The sequence below is a fragment of the Puntigrus tetrazona genome, chromosome 9 (assembly GCF_018831695.1).
Source record: "Puntigrus tetrazona isolate hp1 chromosome 9, ASM1883169v1, whole genome shotgun sequence".
NCBI lineage: Eukaryota > Metazoa > Chordata > Actinopteri > Cypriniformes > Cyprinidae > Puntigrus > Puntigrus tetrazona.
In genome coordinates this window covers 17,136,850-17,161,660 of record NC_056707.1, presented here as the reverse complement: position 1 = coordinate 17,161,660, position 24,811 = coordinate 17,136,850, and the positions used below count along the sequence as shown (strand labels likewise).

Below are 24,811 nucleotides of genomic sequence, written 5' to 3'. Positions count from 1 at the left end.
AACAGTGTCCACTGCTTGGACTCTTCAAAAGTTTGGAATAATTATAAGATTTTTAAAAGTTTGAAAGAAGTCTCTTATGCTCAACAAAGCTGTAAAAATGGTAATGTTGTGAAATATTATTTTATTATTATTTAAATGTAATTTATTAGGGACAAATTTAATTGATAATAACTGAGACATTAATAAAGTTACAAAAGATATCCAGTTCAAATAAATGCTATATAAATGTATCATAGTTCCACTGAAAGTTATTTTAAAGTTGCCGTATTCAAAGGGGCATCTGGCGCCTCCTCCCTGATTGTGCGCCAGGGACGTCATGGGGTCTTTCATATCGGCCCCTGAAGTAGAGCAGAAGTGTCTTTGTTTGGTGCCACTGAAATGTGCAGGCTGTGTCACTCCGGATGCTCTTCAGACGGAAGCTGGCTCGTGAGCAGCAGAATCAGACATGGGCTGCACACCGTCCAAATCCAACATCACCTACTCGCACGTGCGCGTGAGTCGAGATCTGGACACCTGTTCCACGTTTGTGCCCAGTTTAAAGAGCTCCGTTTCCACGCCAGAGAGGCCTTCGCCTCAGCTCTGCATCGAGACGGCCAGCGGGAAGCAAACGTTTCTCAGTGGTAAGACATACTACATGGAGACTGATGCCCTAAATAGAGGAAATAATGTTGGTAGATACATGAGTAGTAAATGCATGAGTAGATTAGCAATGGATTTTGGTCCCATTTAATATTAGGTTACTTGAACTACTAAAAATAAATGTTAGAAGAAGTGTACACACTGCGTAAATGTATGTTGTATTGCAAATCACTCGCACTGCTATTGACATGGGATGCTGAAGTTAAGGACAGGCGTAATTATAACTGTGCCGCTGTTTTTAAATGGTTTTGCAAATAGATGATACATTTGCAAATGTGAATTGTGCATGTAAATTGTTGGATAGATACTTTTTGCATATAGATTAATGGGAAGATTGACAATTTTGCAGATATGTCTGTGGAAATGGAAGACAGATGGACAGACATTTGTTTAGATAAATAAATTGGTGAACAGGCTAATACTTCAGCAGACAGATGGATGGATAAATTACTTGCTTACTTTTATAGACAGATTTATTTTTTAATGAAAAAGTAGGCTATATGTGAAAATCACAAAACCAGCTTTAAGTCACATGGGTATATTTGTAGTAGCCAACAATGCATTGCACTGATTAAAATTTGTGATTGTACTTTTATGCCAAAAAGATTATGTTCCATGAAGATATTTTCATATATATATATATGTGTGTGTGTGTGTATATATGTGTGTGTGTGTGTGTGTATATATATATATATGTGTGTATATATATATATATATGTATGTATATATATATATATATATGTGTGTATATATATATATATATATGTGTATATATATATATATATATATATATATATATATATATATATATATATATATATATATATATATATATATATATATATATATAATATATATATATATATATATATATATATATATTGATTTTAAAAATATTTGTATCTCAGCCAAATACTGTCCTATTCTCAATGGAATGATATATGATGTATAACCGTAAATTAACCGTAAAAAAATTATTATTATTATTATTGTTCTGTGGTCTCATGTTTCTTACAGTTCCTAGTCGTGACTGTTTCGGTCGTTCCGTGAGTCAGCCCAGCAGTCCTAGCGTATGGAGCACAGTCAGCACCGGCAGCCCGTTCGGACCGGATCCAGCGTGCGTCCAGCCGAGCTGCACCGACAGCGACTCCGAGGACGACAGCGCGGCTCCCGCCACTACACGATGACTCTCGTGTCCCCTTCACCTTGCTGAAATCAAGAGATTTATTTTACTTAAGTAATATATTAAAGTTTAACTCTCTAGTATCTAAAGATGAACCAAATATACAATGCCCAAACAACCATATTCTATTTATTTAACCTTTTAAAATAATGTAGCACCGCTTCGTAAATATGTTTTGTTTTATAAACGAAATGCACCGAGACATATTTCTGTTGACACGACAAGAGAATAAACGCTAACGCGCAAGCATCGCGGTATTTGGGTGAATTCCCGCGAGAGTTTGCGGATTTCGGACAGCGAAGAGGGCGAAATGGAGATATGAGGTCTGAAAAGGAGCAGAGGACAGGAAGCAGGGAGAGAGGCAGCGTGGAGATCCAGTTCAGGGAGTGTCAGAGGGAGCAGGAAAACGTCGCGGTGAACCCCAAGCACAAGGAGGAGAAAAAGGAGATCTTCACGAAGGTAAGTGGCGCAGTTGTTTGGTAGGCTGGGAGAGTGCGATGAGGATGATGATGATGGAGGAAACGGGATTCAGCACCATAGACAGCGAAAACGCAGGACAGCCTGACAAACGAAGACCTCGGTGGTATCAGTCATTGCATTCCTACGAAATTACCGTTTTGGATGGATTTAATAGTCCAAGTGTTGCTTTATATGCATATACAATTTTAGAATAGAGCACAGTCAGTGGAGCAAGAGAGAAACATTTGAAAATGATATTTTATATTTATGTATATATAGCTACTGTATGTGTGTAAGGGGATAATTCTTTACTTACACTCAAATTTATGAAACACATGGAAAGTTAAGATAATGTACTGTTCGTTTTTCCCATGTGTTTGCAATTATTGAGCACTGGATTTTTTATGATTAAAAATTACATGAAATGACAATAACAGCCTGCAGTTTGATTCATGCACAGATATTTTAAACTCTTCAATAAAATTAGACTGTAATAAATGTAGAAATAAGACATGTTCACATCCCTTCCTCAACACTAAAACTTCAATTTTGTATACCAGTTAGGTCTCTTTTTTACTAGTTAGGTCTCTAATTTTGCACACATTATGTCATATTGTTTTTTGCTATATTATTTCTAATATTTGCAACTATTAGTTTGTAATTGTAGGTGCTTATATTGTGCAATATGTTTTTTTTTTACTAGTTTTCTTTATACATGCTTCTTTTTTATATAGGTTGTCATACGCAGACTGCCACCCAGTTTATCAAAAGACCAGCTTGAAGAGCATCTGAGTCCTCTTCCATCTTTTGACTACTTTGAGTTCTTCCCCGCTGATCAGAGGTACATTTGGTTTTTGTATATAAATATACTGTGATCAGAAGCACTGTCAGTATCTTAAATACTGTGTGTGTCCTTATATAATTATTCTCCCCAGCTTATACCCGCATCTCTTCTCAAGAGCATACATCAACTTTAAAAACCCAGAGGATATCATTATTTTCAGAGATCGGTTTGACGGCTATGTATTCATTGACAATAAAGGTAATTCATTTTTCAGTATTTTTTGGTGTTCTAATATAATATAAGTGTTTAAATGCTTTATGTTTAGTATAATATATGGGTTCATCTCAATAAATTAGAAAGTTGTGGATTAAATAAATTCAATGCATACAGACTGAAGAAGTTTAAGGCTTTGGTTCTTTCAGTTTTGATGATTTTGACTCAAATTGAACAAAAACCCACCAATACACTATCTCAACAAAATAGAATAATTCATAAGACCAATATAAAACCATTTTTAGTGAATTGTTGGCCAAATCCTGCTGGAAAATGAAATCAACATATTCAAAAAGCTGGTCAGCAGAAGGAAGCATGAAGTGCTCACTAATTTCTTGGTAAATGGGTGCAGTGACTTTGGCTTTCAGAAAACACAATAGACCAACACCAGCAGATGACATTGCACCCCAAATCACAAATCATCACAAAAAGCTGTGGAAAGATAACACTGGACTTCAAGCAACTTGGGCTATGAGCTTCTCCACCTTACCTCCAGACTCTAGGACCTTGGTTTCCAAATGAAATACAAAACTTGCTGCCACCTCAAAAGAGGACTTTAGACCACTAGACAACAGTCCAGTTATTCTTCTTCTTAGACCAGGTAAGATGCCTCTTATGTTGTCTGTGGTTCAGGAGTGTCTTAACAAGAGGAATACGACTGTAGCTGAATTTCTTGACACGTCTGTGTGTGGTGGCTTTTGATGCCTTGAACCCCAGCCTCATACCTTGATCTTTATCTCCTTTTCAGAGAGCTTCTGCTTTTCAGCCTCCTTTCGCTTTCGTCTCGTGAAGTTCACTCAAGTTCTTGAATCGATTTTGTTTGACAATCCTCAGAAGGATGCTGTTCTCTTGATTGGTTGTGCATCTCTTCCTTCCACACTTTTTCCTTCCACTCAACTTTCTGTTAAAATGCTTGGATACAGCACTCTGTGAACTGCCATCTTCTTTAACAATGAACGTTTGTGGCTTACCCTCCTTGTGAAGGGTGTCATTGATTGTCTTCTGAACAACTGTCAGGTCAGCAATCTTCCCCATGATTGTGTAGCCTAGTGAACCAAACTGAGAGATCATTTTGAAGGTTCGGGAAACCTTTGTAGGCGTTTTGAGTTGATTAGCTGATTGGGATGTCAGCATATTCTAATTTGTTGAGATGAAAAGATCCAAGACTTAAACTACTTCAGTCTGTGTGCATTGAATTTATTTAATACACAATTTTCACAATTTCAGTTGAATTACTGAAATAAATGAACTTTTCCACAACATTCTAATTTATAGAGAGGCACCTGTATAACAAGTCCATAAAATATATGTTTAATATAAAATCGTTTTTTTTTAATTTAGGCCAAGAGTATCCAGCTGTTGTAGAATTTGCTCCATTTCAGAAGGTTTCCAAGAAAAAGTTGAAGAAGAAAGATGCTAAAGCAGGAACAATTGAAGAAGGTGTATTTATTTTTCATTTATAAAGCATCATTTATCTTTTTTTTTTATTTTAAGTATTTACAAAAAGTGACCTCACTAAGTAAAATATATACTGCAAAAAACTAACACATTTGTTAAACGCTTTATTTAAAATCATTCCAGACCCAGAATATAGGCGATTTCTGGAAAATTACTCTTGTGATGAGGAGAAATCAATGGCAAATCCAGAAACACTCCTGGGAGAGATTGAAGCTAAAACCAGAGAACTCATAGGTACTGTTTTGGAAATCATTTAACACTGTTAGCATTTTTGTACATAAACATTTGACCAGGGCGTATATTTACAGGACAAGTGTATTACAAAGCTGGTCTTAGTTAATTTTGATGACAGCATTTTCGATGTTAAGAAATGCTCTTCTATAGAGCTGTTTAATTTTATGGGAATAGAGGTTTGAGTAAATGGTGTGTAACAAAGAAGTAAAAAATGACTGTGAACATTACTTGACCTTGACCTGAACATTATATTTCATTTTACTACATAACATGCAATTATACCTCAATTTTTTTATATTATGTGAGTTTAAAACACATGTTGCCACAGATGTAAAAAAAAAAAAACGCTATTCAGAAACAAAAATGCTCTCCCAGTCCAGTTTCAGGACCATAAACAAAGCTCTGTTTTCCATCCCTGACTTCATTTGCAGCGAAAAGGACAACGCCTTTGCTGGAATACATCAAAAACAAGAAATTAGAGAAACAGGTAAGAACGCCATCTGACTGCGTGTTATACACTATTGTTTGTACTGTATATACATGATTCTTTTGAATTCTAGAGAATAAGAGAGGAAAAAAGAGAGGAGAGGCGAAGGAGGGAACTGGAAAAGAAGCGACAGAGGGAGGAGGAGAAGAGGAAGCGCAGAGAAGAGGAGAGACGAAAGCGAAAGGAGGCTGAAAAGCAGAAGAAGCTCTCTGAAAAGGAGATCAAGATCAAGGTATGACTTAAAAGCATATCACATCTTGAAGATGACTGTGTCCCAGACTTTCAGTTATTTTGGTCTTAGTTTCATAGTGATTCATTTAAATCAGCACAGGTGTTTGCCATTATTTCCCTCGTCTGCCCTGTATTTAAATTGCCTTATTTTCACTTCTCATTTCTTTCAGTATTGTTGCATTCAGCACATTATTTCACATCGCATACTCTCATTTGGATTTGTCTACCTTTTAAACCTTCTTTCACTTTAATCTTTGAACTTCTTCATCATTTTCGGATGGGCTGTTTTTCTCCTGTCACTGTCATCACTGAAAAACAGTCATTACATGACATGTGCAATATTGACGTCTTTAGCTTTTGAAGAAATGTGATCGTGATGATGACGTGGACTCAGACAGACTGAAAGATAAAGGAGACAGTGGAGAGATGGAGAAGAACAGATGGGAAAAGCCAGCAGGACACACTAAGTCAAAGGATTCCAAGGATAAGTAAGAACTACCTAAAACTTGCCTCTACTTGTGACTGAAGATACGGTGGGGTTTAAAAATCTGTGATCTAAGATTCAAAGTTGGCACGAAATGGAAATTCTGTTTTTTGAATGCGTCTTAATAATCTTACTGTGACAGATTCGTACATTGACCTCGTGCTCAAAAATTTTCCAGTTATTTTCCTCCATCCAAGAAACAAAACCAATGGATTGAACCAAGTCCAAGTGAAGGATTTAAAAAAAAGTAAAACGGAAGAAATGATGTCTTAATATGTAGAAGAAACTTAAATATTGCTCTGTTTCTAGGTCAATAATTAATTAATTAATAATTTTGTCACTGATCATGTGAACTCCTTGTGCAGATGTTTTTTTCCTCTATTAAGGCACATAGATCAATTTCAAATCAAGCTGGATGTTACTTTTGGACCCCATTGTATATACATTTATTTCTAGAGCCATATTTAAGTGGTTGGTTTTATTAAGTCGGCTTTCCTTAGTAGGAGTCAAATCGAGAGTGACAAGGAGCAGCGGGAAAGTCACGGCCGTCGACAAAGGGACAAAGAGCATCGCGGCAGAGACGAGGAATGCAAGCGACAGAGGCATCACTACGAGTTTGACAAATTTATGCGACGCAAAGAGGAGACCAAATGGGGTAAAGGCTACTGCCAGGACAGAGCCAAGAAAGACCAACATCATGGATATTCTTACTGCCCAGAGACCGGAGACAAACTGGGCAAGGAGGATCGAGAGGACATGGGCAGCAGGAAAGAACGGATTCGCAATAAGGTAAATAAATGCTAACAGAGTAGTGATATCTCACAGTCACAGTCCATTTGCAGCTCTGGTTCTGGTATTATGTACAGTTATTGTCATCAGTCAGTTTGTCCGGTCTGTGTAGCAGATGAATCCATTAATGCATTCAATATTTACACATCTGTAGTTGATTTAAACATCATTATGTCTGTGGGAAATACAATACGAATCTGCCTCCCTCCAGGGGCTTTCAATGCAGCCTACACTGATGTGTTGAGGTAGTTAGCTGTAATTTGGCTGTTGGCAATATTATTGACGGAAGACAACGTGTCTCTCAGTCTGTGTTAGTGCATCAGGAGAAAAGGACTTCCCAGTCTGAGGGGCCAGACCAGATAGGAGGGGCTCTGCCAGCAAAGGTACAGCTAGTTTTTGAGCCTTTCTACCCACGGGAGGGGATGCTACACATGCTGTTTACTGAGAGGCTGTGCACCTTACAGTGCCAGGCGTGATTGTTGACAGCAGAATGTTACTAATGCTGTAATGGCACAGATGAGGAGCGGTTCCCAATAGAAGAAGGTTATGCAACTGAAAACTACGGCTCTGTTCCAAAACGTGGTGAAGGTGTCTACATGGGCAGCGTTTTAAGCTCTAAGAGATGGTGTCCTTCAGAAATATAGTATTATAATATTAAATAATATTATAAATTTAGTTTTAAAATGAATAAATTAGATTCAACATGTCATTTAAACCAGGAAAATTGTAAATCACAGAAAAGTAATTTCATAAAGTGAATAATAAATATTTATAAATATTTGCTTTTTCAGAGAAAATAAATCTATCCTAGGTGAGAGAAATGTTTTGTAAATTATAGTTATTTAAACTGAATATTTCTTTTAAACCTGAAAAAAGACGTTTAAGTGCTTTAAAATGTTTAAAACAAAAAATCATCTATTTTAGTAAAAAAAAAAATCTATTCAAGACAGTAAGAGAAATGTCAACATGTGAGAGAAATGTTACATTTTTACAGACTATATGTACATTTACATTGTGATAGGTTTGGATAAAAAAAAGATTTACTCGTATATAAAAATTAAATGTTTCCCAATACATTTTTCGAGAGAAGCAATATTTTTGTGATTGCTGCATTTGTAAAGAATATGTAAAGTGTTGCCTTAAAAGGCTGGTTCCTATGTAGACAGTAAATAGCATTTCACTTGGTTTTGGAACAGATCTTACGTGTATTTAGAAAAATACATATGATCTTGCACATTGAAATGCTTACATGCAGGATTCTGTTTATAAATTTAGTAAGTAGTCATTTAGCAGTCATTCTATCCAAAGTGACTTACACATATTTTCTGAAGCGATGATAGCAACAGTAGTCCGGTTACTAGCCCTGAGCTTTAGCCATTATGTGTCACCCCCATCACCACCACCATAACTACAAACTATGTTAAATGCAAAAAAAAAAAAAGCATAACAGATAAAATGCAGCGTAATGTTTTTGTTATGGACTAAATGGATTTTGAGGGGTTGTCAATAGCTGGTTGTCTGAAATTTTTGAAAATCGATTATATGCATGAATAGCACTTTTTTTTAAGTAGCCCATTATGAGAAAAAGCTGTGTTCGTGGTATGAAATGTGAGTGTATTGCTTTTGTCTTTTGTGTCTTACTCATTTCACGGCGCAGGACCGACCGGCAATGCAGCTGTACCAACCTGGTGCTAGAAACCGAAAGCGGATGGGCTCCGGGAACAAGACGTTTGACTTCCCACCGATCTCTCCCGAACACGGAGGGGAACACTGCTACAAGACGGTCATTGGCACAGGCTCAGAGAAGAGTGTCGACGAGTGAAAAAAAAAAAAAAAAAAAAAACCAAGACAGGAAGAAGTTTACTTTCAGAAGCAAGGGTCATGCCTGTATAGAAAGAACAGTCAAGATCAACCTTGTTTTCTGTCTCGCTGAGTCTAAGTGTGAGTATAGTGCATTGAAATCCCCTCTTAATATTTTACACACAACGTCAGCAGTGTCATAAATCTAAAATGATCAGCTTCTGTATGCTTATCAAGGGTTCACATCACTTCATTGACAACAATACCTCAGATCAGATTTGTATGCCTTTTGTAGTGCAAGAAATGGTTTCCGTTAAAAACAAATAAATATAAAAATAAATATATATAAAGATTTTACTGTAAAGAAAGCAGTATGTGTTGTGAAATCTGTATTTTAAATATATTTAATGGGGAACGGGGAACAGAGACATATTTTTTGTTTAGGAATATAAAAACGCTACATTGTATTAATGAAACGTTTAAGCATGCGATTCTTAATTTTACACTTTTTACATTGTAATGCCTTTGAATGATGCCTCTATTGTCCCCGATGTACAGACATTGTGGTTTTTCTGTATTAACAAATACATCTCACAACAGGATATAGTAAATGTCAGAGCATCGTTTTACTTGCGGGCCAATAAGAACAAAATTGTTTGTTAAAATTGTCTTCTGTTAGGTCAGATAACATTTTTGTGATATTTCTGAACAGTGTGCATGAAGTTTCGGTCATTCGGTGGTGGGAGGCTACATGGGGTCACATGCCTTACCTTTGATTTGCACTTAAAGATCCCGTCTGTTATTCAAATAACCCACAGGTTTTTAGAATTTTTTGTTGAGTCCCACAAAAAGTGAACTCTGTAGAATACTTTAAAAAACGTGATACTGTATTTGATGGATTAACCATTTGTGTACAATAAAGATATATGATTATATAAAGTATTATTTGAATTTCATTATTATTTCTTACGATTTTTTACTTTTAATTTGTAACTTCTATTTTGACTTGTACACACTGAATAATTTAACAATGTATGGCATTTGTTTAAAATAAAAGACAGAAATGAACAAAAAAGTATTGAATTATATAAAATTGCTGTTATTCAGTATTTGCGCTGTAATTGCTCTCGTGCAGCTAAATCGCAATTTAAATCATCCTAAAACAATACATTTTTCTCAAGACAGGATTTCTCAAGATTTATGTCTTTCACTTGCAAAACAGCTCAGCGGCTGAAGTCTGCTCTTTGTGAGTCAACTCTAAACCAGAATCAGTTTGCACCGAAAAGAGAGAAATTAATGTAATTTGCAGCTTCGCATACTACTCCTTTAGTTCCCACACTTTTAGACTGAGAAAACAAGTCATAATGTCTTCCTGTGTCATTCGCAGTGTGACTTTTTACCTCCAATTTTACCTAGTATGGTTTTTGCATAGACATGTCAGCTCTCAGTATTGCTGCAAGATGTGATGAACACAGCCTATACTGTCACTAATTGCAGTCATTTACCGTCAATCAGTAAAATAGCAAATAGCAGTTTCCCTTAATCCAAAATCAAAAAACTTATTTTAGGTTAGTGTGTTGTCTAATAAAATGCACGAATGGCAGACTAAATAGTTGAGCTCACAATGCAAACAGGAAACAAGATCACAGGTATGACGTTCGTAAAACCCCCAAAATGACTTTCTGCGTTACAGTTTCCCTTTTTGTTTTTCTTTTGTAGAAATCTGTGAACCAATTCTTTCTTTAAAATCTGGGATTTTACAGGTCCGTCCAAAATGCAACGCTGAGGTTTGTATTAATGCATCTGTAAGTTCCCTGATGAAAATGAACTCAAAAAGTGAATCGTTCATTTCCTAGTTGGATTGGGTGGGACCCCCTCAAGAGTGCTTGTGCTTGGCACGAAGCAAGGTGTGTGCCTTTATTTTACTGGTTTATGTGGCATATTCCCTCCACCACATCCTACCACATCAATTTCACCTTTGCAGGTGCTTAAAAATCCAATTTAAAAAACCATTAAAAGACACGCACCCTTAACGAGAAAGAGAAACTGTGTAAAACAAGCATGACATTAGAGGAACTGTAAATTCTGTTTTGTTTGTGACTTTCATTGAACCGATGAATTCGATGTTACATATTTGATGACGAAACCGTATGTAACCTTAGAAATCTGATACGTTTATGACATTTTGGAAGCATGGAATATGTCTACATTTACAGGTTACATTTGACAAACCTCTAAACGTACTTTATTTTCTTCGAAATGAGCAGTGAGGCGGTGTACTTCCTCTCATGAAGTTTCCTGCGTCTAACAGTCATGCCAGATTAACTGCCGCCAACACACGAGGGAAGTCGCACATGCCTTTTGAGGTACGTACACAAGCCTGAGATTGATTTTTATTTCCTAAATATGTGCACGTACAGCCTACGCTGCGGAGTCGCTGCGGTGGTCGACATGCGGTTTTTCTTTAAAAGATTATTGGAAATTCACATTTTAGCGAAAAGCTACATTTTGTGCACGTTCTCTGCTGTCTGGCAGAACAGAGGAGTTGTTACCTTAAGGCTTCTGCTCGTGTCGAGGTAGAACTGTGTGATAGTTCACTGAACGGGCGATCTCGTAAAATCTCAGTCCGAAATGACTCCTGATCTGACAAGTGTTTTAAATGTTCCAGTCAAATCTCCTTTTGCTGCCAAAGACAACAAATGCGACATTTAAAATATAGTAAGACTGATTAAAATAAAAGGCTGCGTTAGACTCAATTATAAATTCACTGATCTTATATTATCAACGTCATTTCACAACAGAGAGTTTTGACAGCTAGCAGATGAGTCATGATGCAGTAACACCTCATGAGTAATGAGAAAGTAGCCGACTGTGAGACTGCAAACTAATTTTAGTCCGAGCCTGTATTTAGTTTTTATCAATGTAAAACAGGAACCAATGGACTTAATTGTAACTATGAGGATTTATGTCAAAATTCAGTTTACAATACGCTTGTAGTGGGTTTTTATGGTGTTTTCAATCTCCTAAAACTCTTTTAAATTCATTTAATTTAGTTGACTTCTGTGCTTCCTGTTACATTGTTTCTGCTTTTTGAATTCGTGTTTGAGAGCAGTTTTACCATTTAAATGTCATTATGTCATCGGAGGTTTCGTCGACATGCTTCATATAGTTTTATAGCAGTCCCCATTAATGCGGTGAAATGTGTTAATTAACTTCGGCAATATCTGTGAGAACGTTCAGGCTTTTTGTAGCTGAGGTGGTTTGTGGTTATGTGGAAACTGACTACATGAAAACAAAAAAAACCCAAAAACATATTCTGAGTACTATCAAATTGTGCAAGTGTAGCAACGAGCCGCAGCTAGGTTGTTACGTTTACACAGGTATGGTTTCATTGCACAAAAAAACTACAGCTAACGCACTGTTATGTGTTCTCCGCCAAGAGCACTTGAACCGAACTTCTGCTTAAAAACGCCGATGTAAAATTAATTGTGAAGGATGGAATTGATGGACTATAGTAGCCTATAGTGTGTAGCTAATATTAAGCAGAAAAATCAAATAACCATAAAAATGGTAATACATAAATGAATAAAAAATAAACGTTCTGTAGGTAAGGAACAATGGTTTAGCTAAATGTGTAGATTACACGCTGTTATGTCGTTCTAAAACTGCTATTTTAACTTATATTAAAAAAAACATGTCAGTTGGTGTCATAATACAAAGTCATTACCTTTTTAGGTACTTAGTAGTAGCCATTGTGTTCACATGAAAAAAAAAAGTACTTATCATGTTTATTAAGGAACATTAAGGAACAGCCTGAAGTTCTGTAATTATATTTACAATTACATTATTGAAGCATCTCTTAAACTTGACACTTAAACCTACCCGTAACACTAAATCCGTCTCTAACTTTATCCGTATCCATCCTCAGTAGCAGTGCATCACACTTATTTATTTTTTAAGTACATAGTAGTTAAGGTCACCTAATATAAAGCAGGACCAAATACTGTCTACAGCCAGAAAAAAAGCCTTATTTTTAGGGGAAAAACATTTGTATAAAATCTGGTGAGTTATAAATGTGACCTGGACCACAAAACCAGTCATAAGGGCCAATTGAAAATGAAATTGAGATTTATACATTATATTAAAAGATGGGAAAATAAGCTGTCCATTAATGGAATCTAAAAAAGAAAGAAAAATAGGATGCTAGGATGTCTAAAATAAATAATCAAAAATTATATTTATTATAAAATGTACAAATTATCTTCATGGAACATGATGGCATATGTGAACAAAATAAAAAACCTTTATAATATGGATGTGTAAAACCTGTAAAAAAAAACTTGAGAAAACCTAAAGAATAAGGATATAAATAAAACTGTTAAGTTTTGTGTATGTGATACTAAAATAGAATTTTGACTCACTGAAAAAAAAATCATTTTGAGAAAGCTGCCTTATCTGAAATTGAAATCTGCTGAGTCAGATTGATAAAAGCAATAAAGAAAGGTGTATTTTGCATGTTTTCTTACCGCTTCACTTTAATGCAGTGCCTCGCGAAGCATGCAGGCAACACACCCCCTTATGTTATGTCAACTAAAATGACTTTTAACAAATCATTTAGCTAAGCTTTAAATATAATTATGTCAACTAGAGTAAACAATACAATTAGGAAATGTTCAAGAATCTCATTACTTTAACTCTTGTTAATTATTACACCGAACAAGATGTAGTATGTCGCGTTTCGGCACAAGTCTGCTTTAGGTGGCGCAAAATTCAAAGAATTATAAACCAGAAAATAAATGACTCGAGCATAGGGTTGACTTTTAGACAGAGCTGGGGGACACATTTTAGCCACTAACTTTAAGTATTCAGTTTGAGTGTGCAGAAAGGTGGTGTACCCATAAGTCGGCAACATGACCTCAAAAAGGCGCAATTAAGTCTATGAATATCTTTTAAAGAAACAAGGGCACCGTTTCAGAAAACACTATTTCACACACAGCTTTTGAAACAACAGCCCACCCCTACAATTTCAATCTGTGCAAGACAGCCGCATGAGAGCTGTAATGACTACAAAATCTGATGCTGGCACACGCTGTGGCACTAAAATAATTTTTCACTTCCTTTGAAAAAAACACAAAAAAAGTCCCTTGCTCGAGACTCTCTCCGTGTGAATCATTTCAGTCAACATTTATGAAACAGCTCTGAGACTTACGCTGTACGGCAGTGATTTGTTGGTTATATGTGCTATCTGCTTTTTGTGTACCCGCTGAAGAAGCATGTTTGGAAAGCCTATAACCTGGCCTCACACTTCCTGTTCACAGACGTGCAATCTATGTTATGGTGTAAAGCAGCATCACATTTACAGTGTTATATCTCTTTCCTGTGCAACAAGCAGGGAGAGGTTTGTTTGAAAATTGAATGAATGTATAATGAGGGATTCGTATTTTATTTTTAATTTAGAAATTGAATTGTAAGTTATGATAAATTATGTTAATATTATTAAAATAAATATTAAAATAATTTAATTGTGCTAAAGTTGTCTCTGCAGCGGTACCCTTTCAATGTAAGTACTACTATGTACATTGTAGATAATAATATGCCATTAATAATATCGTTAAGACAACAATACCATTAAGTTACTAATAAGCACCCTTTGGGGGTAAATAAGGTTAAATAAGGTTTTGTACCTTTTTAACTAGCCCATGAAAAATAAAAATAATTAGTATGCCAAAAAGAAACAAAAATAAATTGATACAAAAACTGACTTATATGCATATTTTTGGCATGCATATAATAAACAGTTTTTGCGGGCATATGATAAGAATTATTTATAAATATGATATTAATTTTTAGGTATTTAAACTTGAGTTTTTTTATTTTTACATTTTCATTTAGTGTACTATTTATATGCCCATTATAAATTAAATATATTAACTATAAAAATTACAATCTATTTATCAATGACATGTTATAATTTATGCCTTTTTTAAACTATGATACATTTTCTTTAAAAAAAAAGAATTTTGAACGAAGCGCTTAAAATTTGACAACAGTGTGAAAAGTCGTAAATAAAATAGTTTTTGGAGTACTACATCAGTCTTTTCTTATACCAGTCTGCTCTTATTTTAATTGAATGTTTTTTGCAATTGTCTGTGAAATTTACTAGCAATTGTTTCTACGGCCAATTATTTGCACAACGAATAAAACTAACCAATGATGCAGATGTTTATCACAATTTGAGGTTTGAGTGGTAAAATCACAGTTTATAGCAGGTGTAATCTCTCTGTCGCTTCAAACAGGTGGGAAAACAACCATGATCAACTCGACCAAAATGGACAATGCCACCTTGGCCATGTTTGACAACAAACTGGCCGGTCAAATAGTGTCAGCCATCTATGTCATCGTGACCCTAGCCAACCTGAGCGGTAACGGCATCTCCCTGTTTCTGCTATTGATGCGCACCTCTCCGAAAACCCCCTCCATCATCTTCATGATCAACCTCACCGTCACTGACCTGTTAGTAGGCGCCGTGCTCCCCTTTCAGATCGCCTACCAACTGCAGGGCTACAACTGGACTTTGGGTGAGAGCATGTGCAATGTCCTGACCGTGGTTTTCTTCGTTAACATGTACTGCTCTATTTTATTCATGACTGCTATTAGCGCCGACCGCTACATGGGGATTGTGAAGCCGATGCGCTTCAGAGAGATGAGGAAGAGGAAAACGTACGCGGTTGTTGCCTGCGTATTCATATGGCTGCTAGTCCTTGCGATTCTGAACCCACTGGAATTCAGAGACTTGACATATAAAGTAACGGAGCGTAATATCACTACGTGTTTTGATGTGTTGAGGAAAGACATGCTTCCGAGCACTGCGCACTGGGCAGGCTTTCTTTTCGGCATGTTCATCGTCCTTTTCCTCTGTCCGTTCATCATAACAGTGTATTGCTACATTAACATCATCTGCGTCCTGGTCAGAAAGAGCAATAGCCAACAGAAAGGCCGTGCTGTGCAGCTGGCGTGCATCGTTCTGTTTGTGTACGTTTTTTGCTTCGCTCCCAATAACATACTACTCTTGGCCCACTCCATCACAAGGCTGTTCTATAACAAGTCTCTCTATATCTACTATAAGCTGACCCTGTCGCTCAGCTGCATTAATAGTTGCATAGATCCGTTTATTTATTATTTCGCATCGAAAGAGTTTCGTCGGAAGCTGAGACAAATGCTCAGGCTGCAGACGCTCAGTGCTGCAGAGACGCAAATGATTGAGGGTCACAGAGAAAGCTTTTTCTCCGGACGTACAACGTGTGACGCAAATGAAGACTGTGACAATTTTTGAACACATTTTTGTTGTTGTTGTTGTTTTTCAAGACTTTTCATGTTTTTTTTGTAGAGGAGGGGGGAAACGTCGCGATTCAGATCGGCAGCGGTCACATGAGCATTGTTAAATGAGTCAGAGCACAAGCGCTAACCGCTAGCTCACAGCTCTGACTGACAATTGTTTATAATGATGTATTTGTAAATGCAAACTCATAGACAGGACCACTTCCTATATTTTGTTTTCTTGTTATTTTTTGGTAGCATTTAGCTTCTGTTCTGTTTTAATTTCCTGGCAGAGCAGCTGAGGAAAAGCACGCTGCTCACATGCATTTAGGCCATGTGATGTTTTTTTTATTATTAGACAACCAAGTTCCTGCTCACTAAAACTTTGACATATTTGTTGTGTACACTGATGACTCAGCAGCGACTTCAGTGATTTCTGGTTTGATTAAAAAAAGCACAAAGACTTGTGGCAGCTATTTTAGATGTTTTGTTTACCTGCAATTATTTTTATACTGTAAAATACGCAATTATTGTATGATTAGAATTCATTTTCTTTTCTGATCCAAAGTGTTTGAATATTTATTTTACTTATTTTGCCTGTATTATTACATTATAATTCATATTATGTTTGTTACGATTTTTTTCTGTCATATAGGGGCATTTATTTTGTAACGTAAAAATGTAATAAATACATCTGAACAAATTCATTTAGTGTTGTCGTTCTGAGATCAAATATGCATATGGCCTACTCAACAAAATAATTACAACAAGCTATTTTGTATTTTATTTATTGATTTGTTAGGCTAACTGTTCTGAGTACCTAAACCACAGACATGTCAGAGCGAGGTCAACATTTTCTTTCAGTTCCTTTAAAAGCTCAGCGCAAAGTACATGTACTGAACAAATTGAATTTTTCAAAAGTCAAAAATGATCAGTGATCTCAGTGGAAAATGGTCCCAGACCAATATGAAGTATACAACTGAATGCTGCAGAAAATGCCCAGTGCAATGTGCAAAAAGGAAATAAAGCTGTTTGCAAACGCCACTTCAAAGTGCACCACGACAGGTGATGTTACGGTTCGAGTGAGTGAGAGAAAAAAGACAGTTTTTTATTACAGTGGAGTGATTTGCAGAGTGGGGTATGAAAAAAAGTTGTCTAGACAGAAGCACACACAGCTACACATACACACACACACAGTATATACAAGTACTGTATGCTGGTAAATGTAGAAAAAAACGTAAATGATCTGTATTACGTTCCCATTTGGCTACTGGTTTCTGGATATTTTTATGGCATTCCCCAATGATTCAACATCTTTACTGATACAAGAACTCTTTTATTGTTTGTAAGTGGGCGGCCCATACATCCTCTTTTCCCATGTGGGGGTTTCTAAATAACCTATTTAGGTTTTGGCTTTGTTTTCTTATTATACCACTCTACTCTACATAAACGGACATACATTTTTGCAATACATGCCAATACAGTTTCTTAAATTTAGTTCTGAGTGTAATTATTAAATGAATTAGCTCCATACCTATAATGTAACTACTGATGTAACATTTTATATAATATTGGCGCCTTTTGTCATGACAATACAACAGTCATTTCCCACACTCCATTTACTTTTTAGCTCTCTTTTTTTAATTAATGCAAGGAATGAATACAGAGTTGCCATTTAAAATATATATTTGTACATAATGTGTACACAAAATATTAACGGTATACATTATGTCAACTGAAAACAAAGATTACAAGAGAAAAAGCAGAAAAAAAACTTGAAGGTAAGACATTTAACCACCAGTTAAAACTATACAAAACATTTTTTTTTTGCAAAATAGTTGCTTCTGTCGTTGCTGGCTTTCTTATTTTCTGACATTGAAATTGTTTATATAATTTTTTTAAATTCTTTCCAAAAAAAAAAAAAGAAAAGAAAGAAAATGCGGTATGTTGGATAACTTTGAGGATAGCCTACATAATTTACAAAGAAAATTAATTTATAACAAATAATGTTTTTAGTAGAGTCGTATTCTTAATGTCCTAAAATAATTCATTTCAAAGTAATAATACGTACATCTTGCTGGATATTATTAATTAATGAACCAATATTTTTCCAATGTTGTTCATGAAAAGTCCAGAATAAACGAAACATCACTCCGTTTACACGTGGTAAAGTAGAAGTATCGTGACGTCGTTATATCAGGACAGGTTACTGCGCATGTGCGCGGCAGACTCCGCCTCTTCGGGATCTCTGCCTGTCAGTGAATGCACTGCGTTTCGGGAAGCGCAAGAGTTGAGCGGAGCAAGCCTTTCCAGGTAAATGCTTAAAAAGAATAAAGATAATTTAATATATACCTATTTTATATGTGCCTAATTTGCCTGAATGTATTAGTGTCAAAACATGAATGAATTATTGCCGCGTTTTGTCACGCTAAGTTCTTGCATGAATACACTGCTGTTGCTGTATAACTAGACTCAATACAAGTCTAATGCAACCTCACTGTTCCTATTGTTAGACACTGATATACTGATCTTTTCTGTTAAACAAATAAATAAGTAAAACAACGATGAGAAACACTTTGATCTGGACAAATTGTTGTCAAGCTCACCATCAACCATTATCTAGGTTGCCGTCCTTGAGAACATATAGCTTTGCTGGATAAGCATACTGACTTACTTAATTTTGCTTTATAAGCCATGTGCTCCAGCTCCATGTCCAGATATTTAACATTGCTTTTTATATGCATGTGGGTTAATGTTTCTCTTGAATCCCAGGATAGACCTCTGGAAGTGACAGAAAGGAGAAGAGCAATATGCTGTTAAATCCAGTAATATCCAAGTTGAGTGGAAAGCTTGTTGTACTGGCAAGCGCATCGCCACGACGTCTGGAAATTTTATCTAATGCTGTAAGTTTTTGGTTATTTTTATTAGATTTGTACAAGGACAGTGAGCTTTGAATGATCAGTGCTTTCTCTCTTCTTCTGCATTGATGAGGCAGGGTTTACGGTTCGAGGTGGTTCCTTCATGGTTTAAAGAAACACTGGACAAATCCTTGTTTAAGAGCCCATATGACTATGCAGTGGAGACAGCCAAACAGAAGGCTTTAGAAGTGGCCCACCGAATGCCATTTGTAAGTATATTTCCCTATGTTAGAAAGCAAATTTTAGTGTCTGACCATTTACAATGTCCCCTTTATTCTGTATACGTGCTTGATTCAGAAACACTTGAAAAGTCCAGATATCGTGATTGGAGCAGACACTGTTGTGGTAAGCAGCTGTATAATATAACAGATTCTATGTATGATATTCTGTCTCGAAAACTGCCTTGTTACATTTTTCTTCTTTTCGTCCTCAGACAGTTGACGGCTTGATCTTGGAGAAGCCTACAGATAAACAAGATGCTTACCGTATGCTATCAAGGTGCAGTTTTGTTTTTTGTTGTTGTGTTAAGTTAGGTGTTTATTGCACTGATGCAGAAACTGAAATATATTGTATAAATGATTGTATTTCAGGTTGAGTGGCAAGGAACATAGCGTCTTCACAGGTGTAGCTATTGTGCTCTGCCATGATAAGAAAGGTACGGAAATATATTTATTTTTTAAAATGAAACACTATTTTTAAAATTGACATTTTAAAGATGAATCCTTGTTCTTTGTAGGTTTAGATACAGACTACAAAGTGGTAGATTTTTATGAAGAGACAAAAGTTAAATTTGCTGAGTTATCTGAGGAGATGCTCTGGGAATACATCAACAGTGGAGAGCCCATGTAAGTTTATGTGTATTGGTTTTCATATGTTAAAAGCATTGAAGTTTGCGATCACGTTTGCTGAGCATGTTCAGTAAATTTAAACTCGTTGAACCTGTGGAATTTGGACCTTTATAGAGTTGAGCGTTTTTGTGTTTGCTTTGACGTGTTGAATATGACGAGGGAGAATTCAACAAAGTACATTTTTGAGTAAGGGAGTCCACTTTGAGTAAATAAATCCATTTTCTGTACTCTGTGCAAATTCCTATCAGTGATGAGACTTACAGATTGATCCGTGCTTGACAGGGACAAAGCTGGTGGTTACGGGATCCAGGCTTTGGGTGGCATGTTGGTGGAGTATGTAAAAGGAGATTTTCTTAATGTGGTAGGCTTTCCTCTTAACCACTTCTGCAAGCAGCTGGGATCGATTTTTAACAGCCCACCTGATAGTCCAGCCCATAAAGTCAAAAGGGAATCGGATGAGTCTTGGACTCTGGTTAACAGCCTGTCTGAGGGTGCTGCAAATGGGAAGGTTAAGCTAATGGAAAACGGTAAAGATGACGGTCGGACGTCAATGCAAGAACAGAATGTGATTGGGCCGGAGAGCAGCAGACAGGACGTCCCCCACAGTATCATCAGCTTACTGGATGGATTTAAAGCTTCAAAGGTACTCATGATCCTTTACATTTTCAAAGGATAGCTTACTTGTTCTCCTTATGCCAGAGTGCAATTGTGTTCATCAAAACGAAATGAATATATGTTTTAGACCAACACATAATGGGTCAATAATGTCATGAACTACACCTCTAAAGGAATAGTTCTCCCAAAAATGTACATTTGATGTGTATCTGCTAACCCTAAGGGCATCCAAGATGTTGGTGACTTTGTGTACAAGTAAATGTGCATACAGACATTGAGAGCAAAAAGAAAATTAAACCCTGCGACTCTTGAAGATACATTGATGTGCAAAGACAAAATATTCGGTCTGTGCAAAAAACTGAACAATATTATGATTTTTTTTTTTTATCTTTTATGCATCTTTGTTTGTGTTCTACTGAAAAAACAAAGTCACCTACATCTTGGTTTCCCACCGGGGGTAAGCAGATAAACTTTTGAATTTTCCTTTTTGGGCTAACTGTATATTGTAGCTTAATTTAGCTATTATGCCCCTGCATTCATTTACTCATAAACCATTAGGATCCAAATGGTTTGCATGATTTAGCAATGGGGAAATGTTTGGTAACTGTCCTGTAATGCATTTGTTTATCAGGCTCTATTCACAGCATCCAAACTGAAGGTGTTTGATGTATTGAACGCCTCTAACAGTCTGACATTAGAAGAGGTAGCTGGCCAAATCAACGCCTCTGTTTTGGGCACCGAGAGGCTTTTGGAAGCTTCTGTCTCTTTAGGACTTCTAGAACGGGTCAAACGGCAAAATACCAGTGGTAAGATTTACGTACTGGGATTTTCCTCACATAAATGGTGTTACTGTCGTAGAAATCGCATGTGGTTTTCCTGAACGCGAGTTCTAAAACCTCTAAGCTCATTGTCCATTTATAACTTACAAGCACTTTCTCTGTTCATTAAAGCAAGGCACTCGCATACATGCATCGCCTCCTACTGATTGTTTATTACATGCTCTCTTCATTGTCATGTCCGGAGGTGGACTGTGAATGTAACATTGTTTATTGTCTGTTGCAGTGTATAGAAATACAGAACAGGCCAGTCGCTTCCTCGTATCAGACGGCCCAGAGTCATTGCATGGGTACATTCTCCACTGCAATGACATGGTGTGGCCTCTCTTCAGCCATCTAGAAAACGCTGTCAGGGAGGGCACCAGCCAACATGAGCGAGCATTTGGGAAGAAGAATGAGGATGTGTTTCAGGTAAATGCATCTGCTTATATCACCTATGGGTCAGGCATTTATTGTAGTATTAAATAGAACTGCTCTGTTGTTTTCTAGGATGCATACTACAGTAAAGACGAAGTTAAGACACGATTCATGGATGCAATGCACAGCATCGCAAGGGTGACTGGAAAAGATGTAGCAACAGCGTTTGATCTTTCTCCTTATAAAACAGCTTGTGATATTGGAGGTATATGATTTTTTTTTTAATCCCAAAAATAGAGACAAATGGTAAAATAAAGTCTATCAATTGATTAATTTTTAGGTAATTAAATTCATGATATACTTAATTAAACTTTTTTTGAAGATCAGCCTTAAAATTCCCCTATTATGGGTTATGAAATGTTCATATGTTGGTTTTAGGAGTCCCAAACAATAGGAAAACACTTTCCTTTTCTTATAATATGCATTTATTTTGACCTTGTTGTTAACAATTAATTTTTCAAAATACCTCTAGTGATTGGTTGATTTCATTTTACAGCAGTGTTTCTGAGCTTTTAACTAGTGGCACCTAGTGGCAAATAATGAATTAGCATTTTCATTCAGACCAATGTGAAAATAAAGTCTTAATGTTTCATTTTGAGGTCAACAGGAAATGGCTTGGGTCACTTTTACAAATGAAAGTTTCAATGATTCAGAGTCGACTCTTTGTTTTGTGGAACAATAGCTCAATATACAACAAAAACAATATACTCAGATGTAAAATTTTGCAGGATGTTTTTATTCACTTAGAGCTGTGTTACACACTGCGTGAAAGGTCAGTTTTGCAAAAAATTCATAATGGGCACTTTAATATATCAGGTCAAATCAAAGTCAAATACATTTTGAAACCACTTTAATAAAATATTAAAAAGTAATAAAATGAAATAAAATTAATTGATTAAATAAAAAATAAAAGAACATATTCTCCCAGCTGTTTCTAAAATTCAGGATAATTCAACATTCCTCACTCTGACATACAAAAAAAGGCAGATCAAAACATTGCGTGTCTTGACTTCCCATTTAGACGTGATCGAGTGACCGCGAGAACGCACAGATAAGATTTGCAGAAACCACCGTCCCGCTGCTGTCTTGCATAATTTGAGATTTCACTAGAGCATAGTGCATGCATATTTTATCCTGAAAGAGCTTGTTCTCAAAAGCTGCTTATCTGAAAAGGAGTTGCAAGCTTGTTATGCAAATTAAAAATGGTTCTAATTACCAGTTCTCTCAAGGGCGTTTTATGCCAAGGACATCTGTATTTATTGTGTCCTATTTATTTTCTTTACGGCGTTGACCTAAATTTAGTGCTAGAATTTATTTTCTACGCTGACAAAACAGTTAGCAACTTCAAAGTTACTTAAAGGGTGAAGGGTTTCATTTCTGTGACACTAGAGAAACTAAATGGAATCATAACGATAACAGTATCACTTTTTTTTTTTACTGTATTTTTGATCAAATACTGTAAATGCAGCTTTGGTGAGCAAACATCAGACAATTCCAAACTTTTGAAGTGTACTTTCGAGATATGAGTTATATGCATTTTATGATATAAGTATTTAAGAAGCATTCTGTTTTCACACAGGTTGCACTGGTGCCATGGCATACGAGTTTACAAAAGCACATCCTGGACTGTCGGTTATTGTATTTGACTTGCCACAAGTCATTGAGATGAGACGCCACTTTCAGCCTAAAGAAACTGATGACAGAGTGTCATTTGTTGCAGGTCAGCAGAAAACTTTATATAATCATTTTTATAATTAAGAATTGCTCATTTGTTTCATATATAATACATCCTGAGTAATGTGCAAATGAAATGAAACACTTCTCATTTTATTTGAACGATAGGAGATTTCTTTAAAGATGACCTGCCTAAAGCAGACCTGTATATTCTTGCACGAATCCTCCATGATTGGTCTGATGAGAAACTGCATATATTATTGAGTAAACTGTCCAAAAGGTGCACACCAGGTAAGTGCTTCAAAAAGAGAGATGGTTAAATTCTTAATATGTAAGCCTGATTTTGAAGTATAAAAGGTTTTAATGCCAAGGACCTTCTAATATAACGATCCCCTTGTAAATGGCTCCTTAGCGCCCTCTTGGGGTTTCTTCACCCCAGTTTGTGAACTCCAGGCATAATTGATTCTTACAGTATGAACTCTACCTTAACATTGAACTCTGAACATCTTAGATACATAAAATTAGCTTTTTTGTGTGTAAAAAAAACAAACAAAATCAAGGTAAAGGGTTTAAATGCTTGATTTATGAATGCATTGCTACCAAACAGGTTGTGGGCTTCTGGTGTCTGAGATCTTGCTGGATGAGGAAAGAAAAAGGCCAAGCCGAGCCCTGTTGCAAGCCCTCAGTATGACAGAAGGAAAACAGAGGAGCACCACTGAATACAGTGACTTACTGGAGAAACATGGCTTCACTACCAAACACATCAAGCACTCGGACAATCTGCTGGATGCCATGCTATTTGTGAAAGAAGACCCAAATGACAAAAGAACATTACTTGGCTGTTCTTCAGCATCCATTGAGACCGCAGAACTTGAGTGATATGACGAAAGCATCTTGAAAACACTACAGCTGGCTTATTCTAGTTCAGTGTTTTAGCTGTGTTCGGATATTATGAATGTTTCTGACTAAGCTCAAAATAAGTATTTTTACATGATTATTATTATTAATTACACAAATTGTTTTTAACTGTGCATGTTGTATATTGAATTAAATATGGTTTTGAATCAAAATGCAGCACTCTTGTCTTTAGCAATATTTATAGGGAGCAAATGGGGCTGTAGTCATATAGGGAATGGATTCAAGAGATATATATTATAAATTTTAGGTTATTAGTCAAAAATTCAATTATACAGACGCAGAATTTGCACTATTCTGCACAATTTTTGTTTATTGTTCAAAACGCTTTTAAATGCGAACAATAAAATGCATATTACAGAATATAAGCGGAATTATAAAATGGACAATTAATTATAACCTTATTAACCAATTAATAGATACAGCATATCGTGAAAATGCAAGTTCTGT

The 24,811-nt window shown here is 36.1% G+C and overlaps 3 protein-coding genes across 7 annotated transcripts; all 3 read left to right on the top strand.

The window, feature by feature from the left end:
- Positions 1-123: 123 nt before the first annotated feature.
- Positions 124-9,763, top strand: upf3a (UPF3A regulator of nonsense mediated mRNA decay). Of its 3 annotated transcripts, none has more exons than XM_043248283.1 (12): positions 125-620; positions 1,657-2,281; positions 3,016-3,122; positions 3,217-3,323; positions 4,680-4,778; positions 4,920-5,030; positions 5,462-5,517; positions 5,591-5,749; positions 6,103-6,236; positions 6,733-7,021; positions 7,327-7,404; positions 8,679-9,763. In XM_043248283.1, exons 2-12 carry the CDS (start codon positions 2,141-2,143, stop codon positions 8,841-8,843), a joined length of 1,446 nt encoding a protein of 481 aa, XP_043104218.1. In that variant the 5' UTR covers positions 125-620; positions 1,657-2,140; the 3' UTR covers positions 8,844-9,763. The 3 variants fall into 3 exon arrangements, with proteins under 3 accessions (XP_043104220.1, XP_043104218.1, XP_043104219.1); XM_043248284.1 differs by having other exon boundaries at positions 128-620; positions 6,736-7,021; XM_043248285.1 differs by lacking the exon at positions 7,327-7,404 and having other exon boundaries at positions 124-620.
- Positions 9,764-10,581: 818 nt separating this feature from the next.
- Positions 10,582-16,805, top strand: p2ry8 (P2Y receptor family member 8). Of its 3 annotated transcripts, none has more exons than XM_043248289.1 (3): positions 10,710-10,728; positions 11,089-11,187; positions 15,118-16,805. In XM_043248289.1, the coding sequence occupies exon 3, from the start codon at positions 15,132-15,134 to the stop codon at positions 16,152-16,154; it is 1,023 nt and encodes a 340-aa protein (XP_043104224.1). In that variant the 5' UTR covers positions 10,710-10,728; positions 11,089-11,187; positions 15,118-15,131; the 3' UTR covers positions 16,155-16,805. The 3 variants fall into 3 exon arrangements, with proteins under 3 accessions (XP_043104221.1, XP_043104224.1, XP_043104222.1); XM_043248287.1 differs by lacking the exon at positions 10,710-10,728 and adding an exon at positions 10,951-10,969; XM_043248286.1 differs by having other exon boundaries at positions 10,582-11,187.
- A 1,498-nt stretch (positions 16,806-18,303) lies between these two features.
- asmtl (acetylserotonin O-methyltransferase-like) lies at positions 18,304-24,520 on the top strand. Its single transcript, XM_043249695.1, has 14 exons — positions 18,304-18,451; positions 18,911-19,041; positions 19,134-19,265; positions 19,354-19,401; positions 19,490-19,554; positions 19,647-19,711; positions 19,793-19,901; positions 20,187-20,547; positions 21,151-21,325; positions 21,582-21,766; positions 21,845-21,977; positions 23,352-23,492; positions 23,615-23,737; positions 24,054-24,520. The coding sequence occupies exons 2-14, from the start codon at positions 18,949-18,951 to the stop codon at positions 24,323-24,325; spliced, it is 1,902 nt and encodes a 633-aa protein (XP_043105630.1). The 5' UTR covers positions 18,304-18,451; positions 18,911-18,948; the 3' UTR covers positions 24,326-24,520.
- The last annotated feature ends 291 nt before the right edge of the window (positions 24,521-24,811 follow it).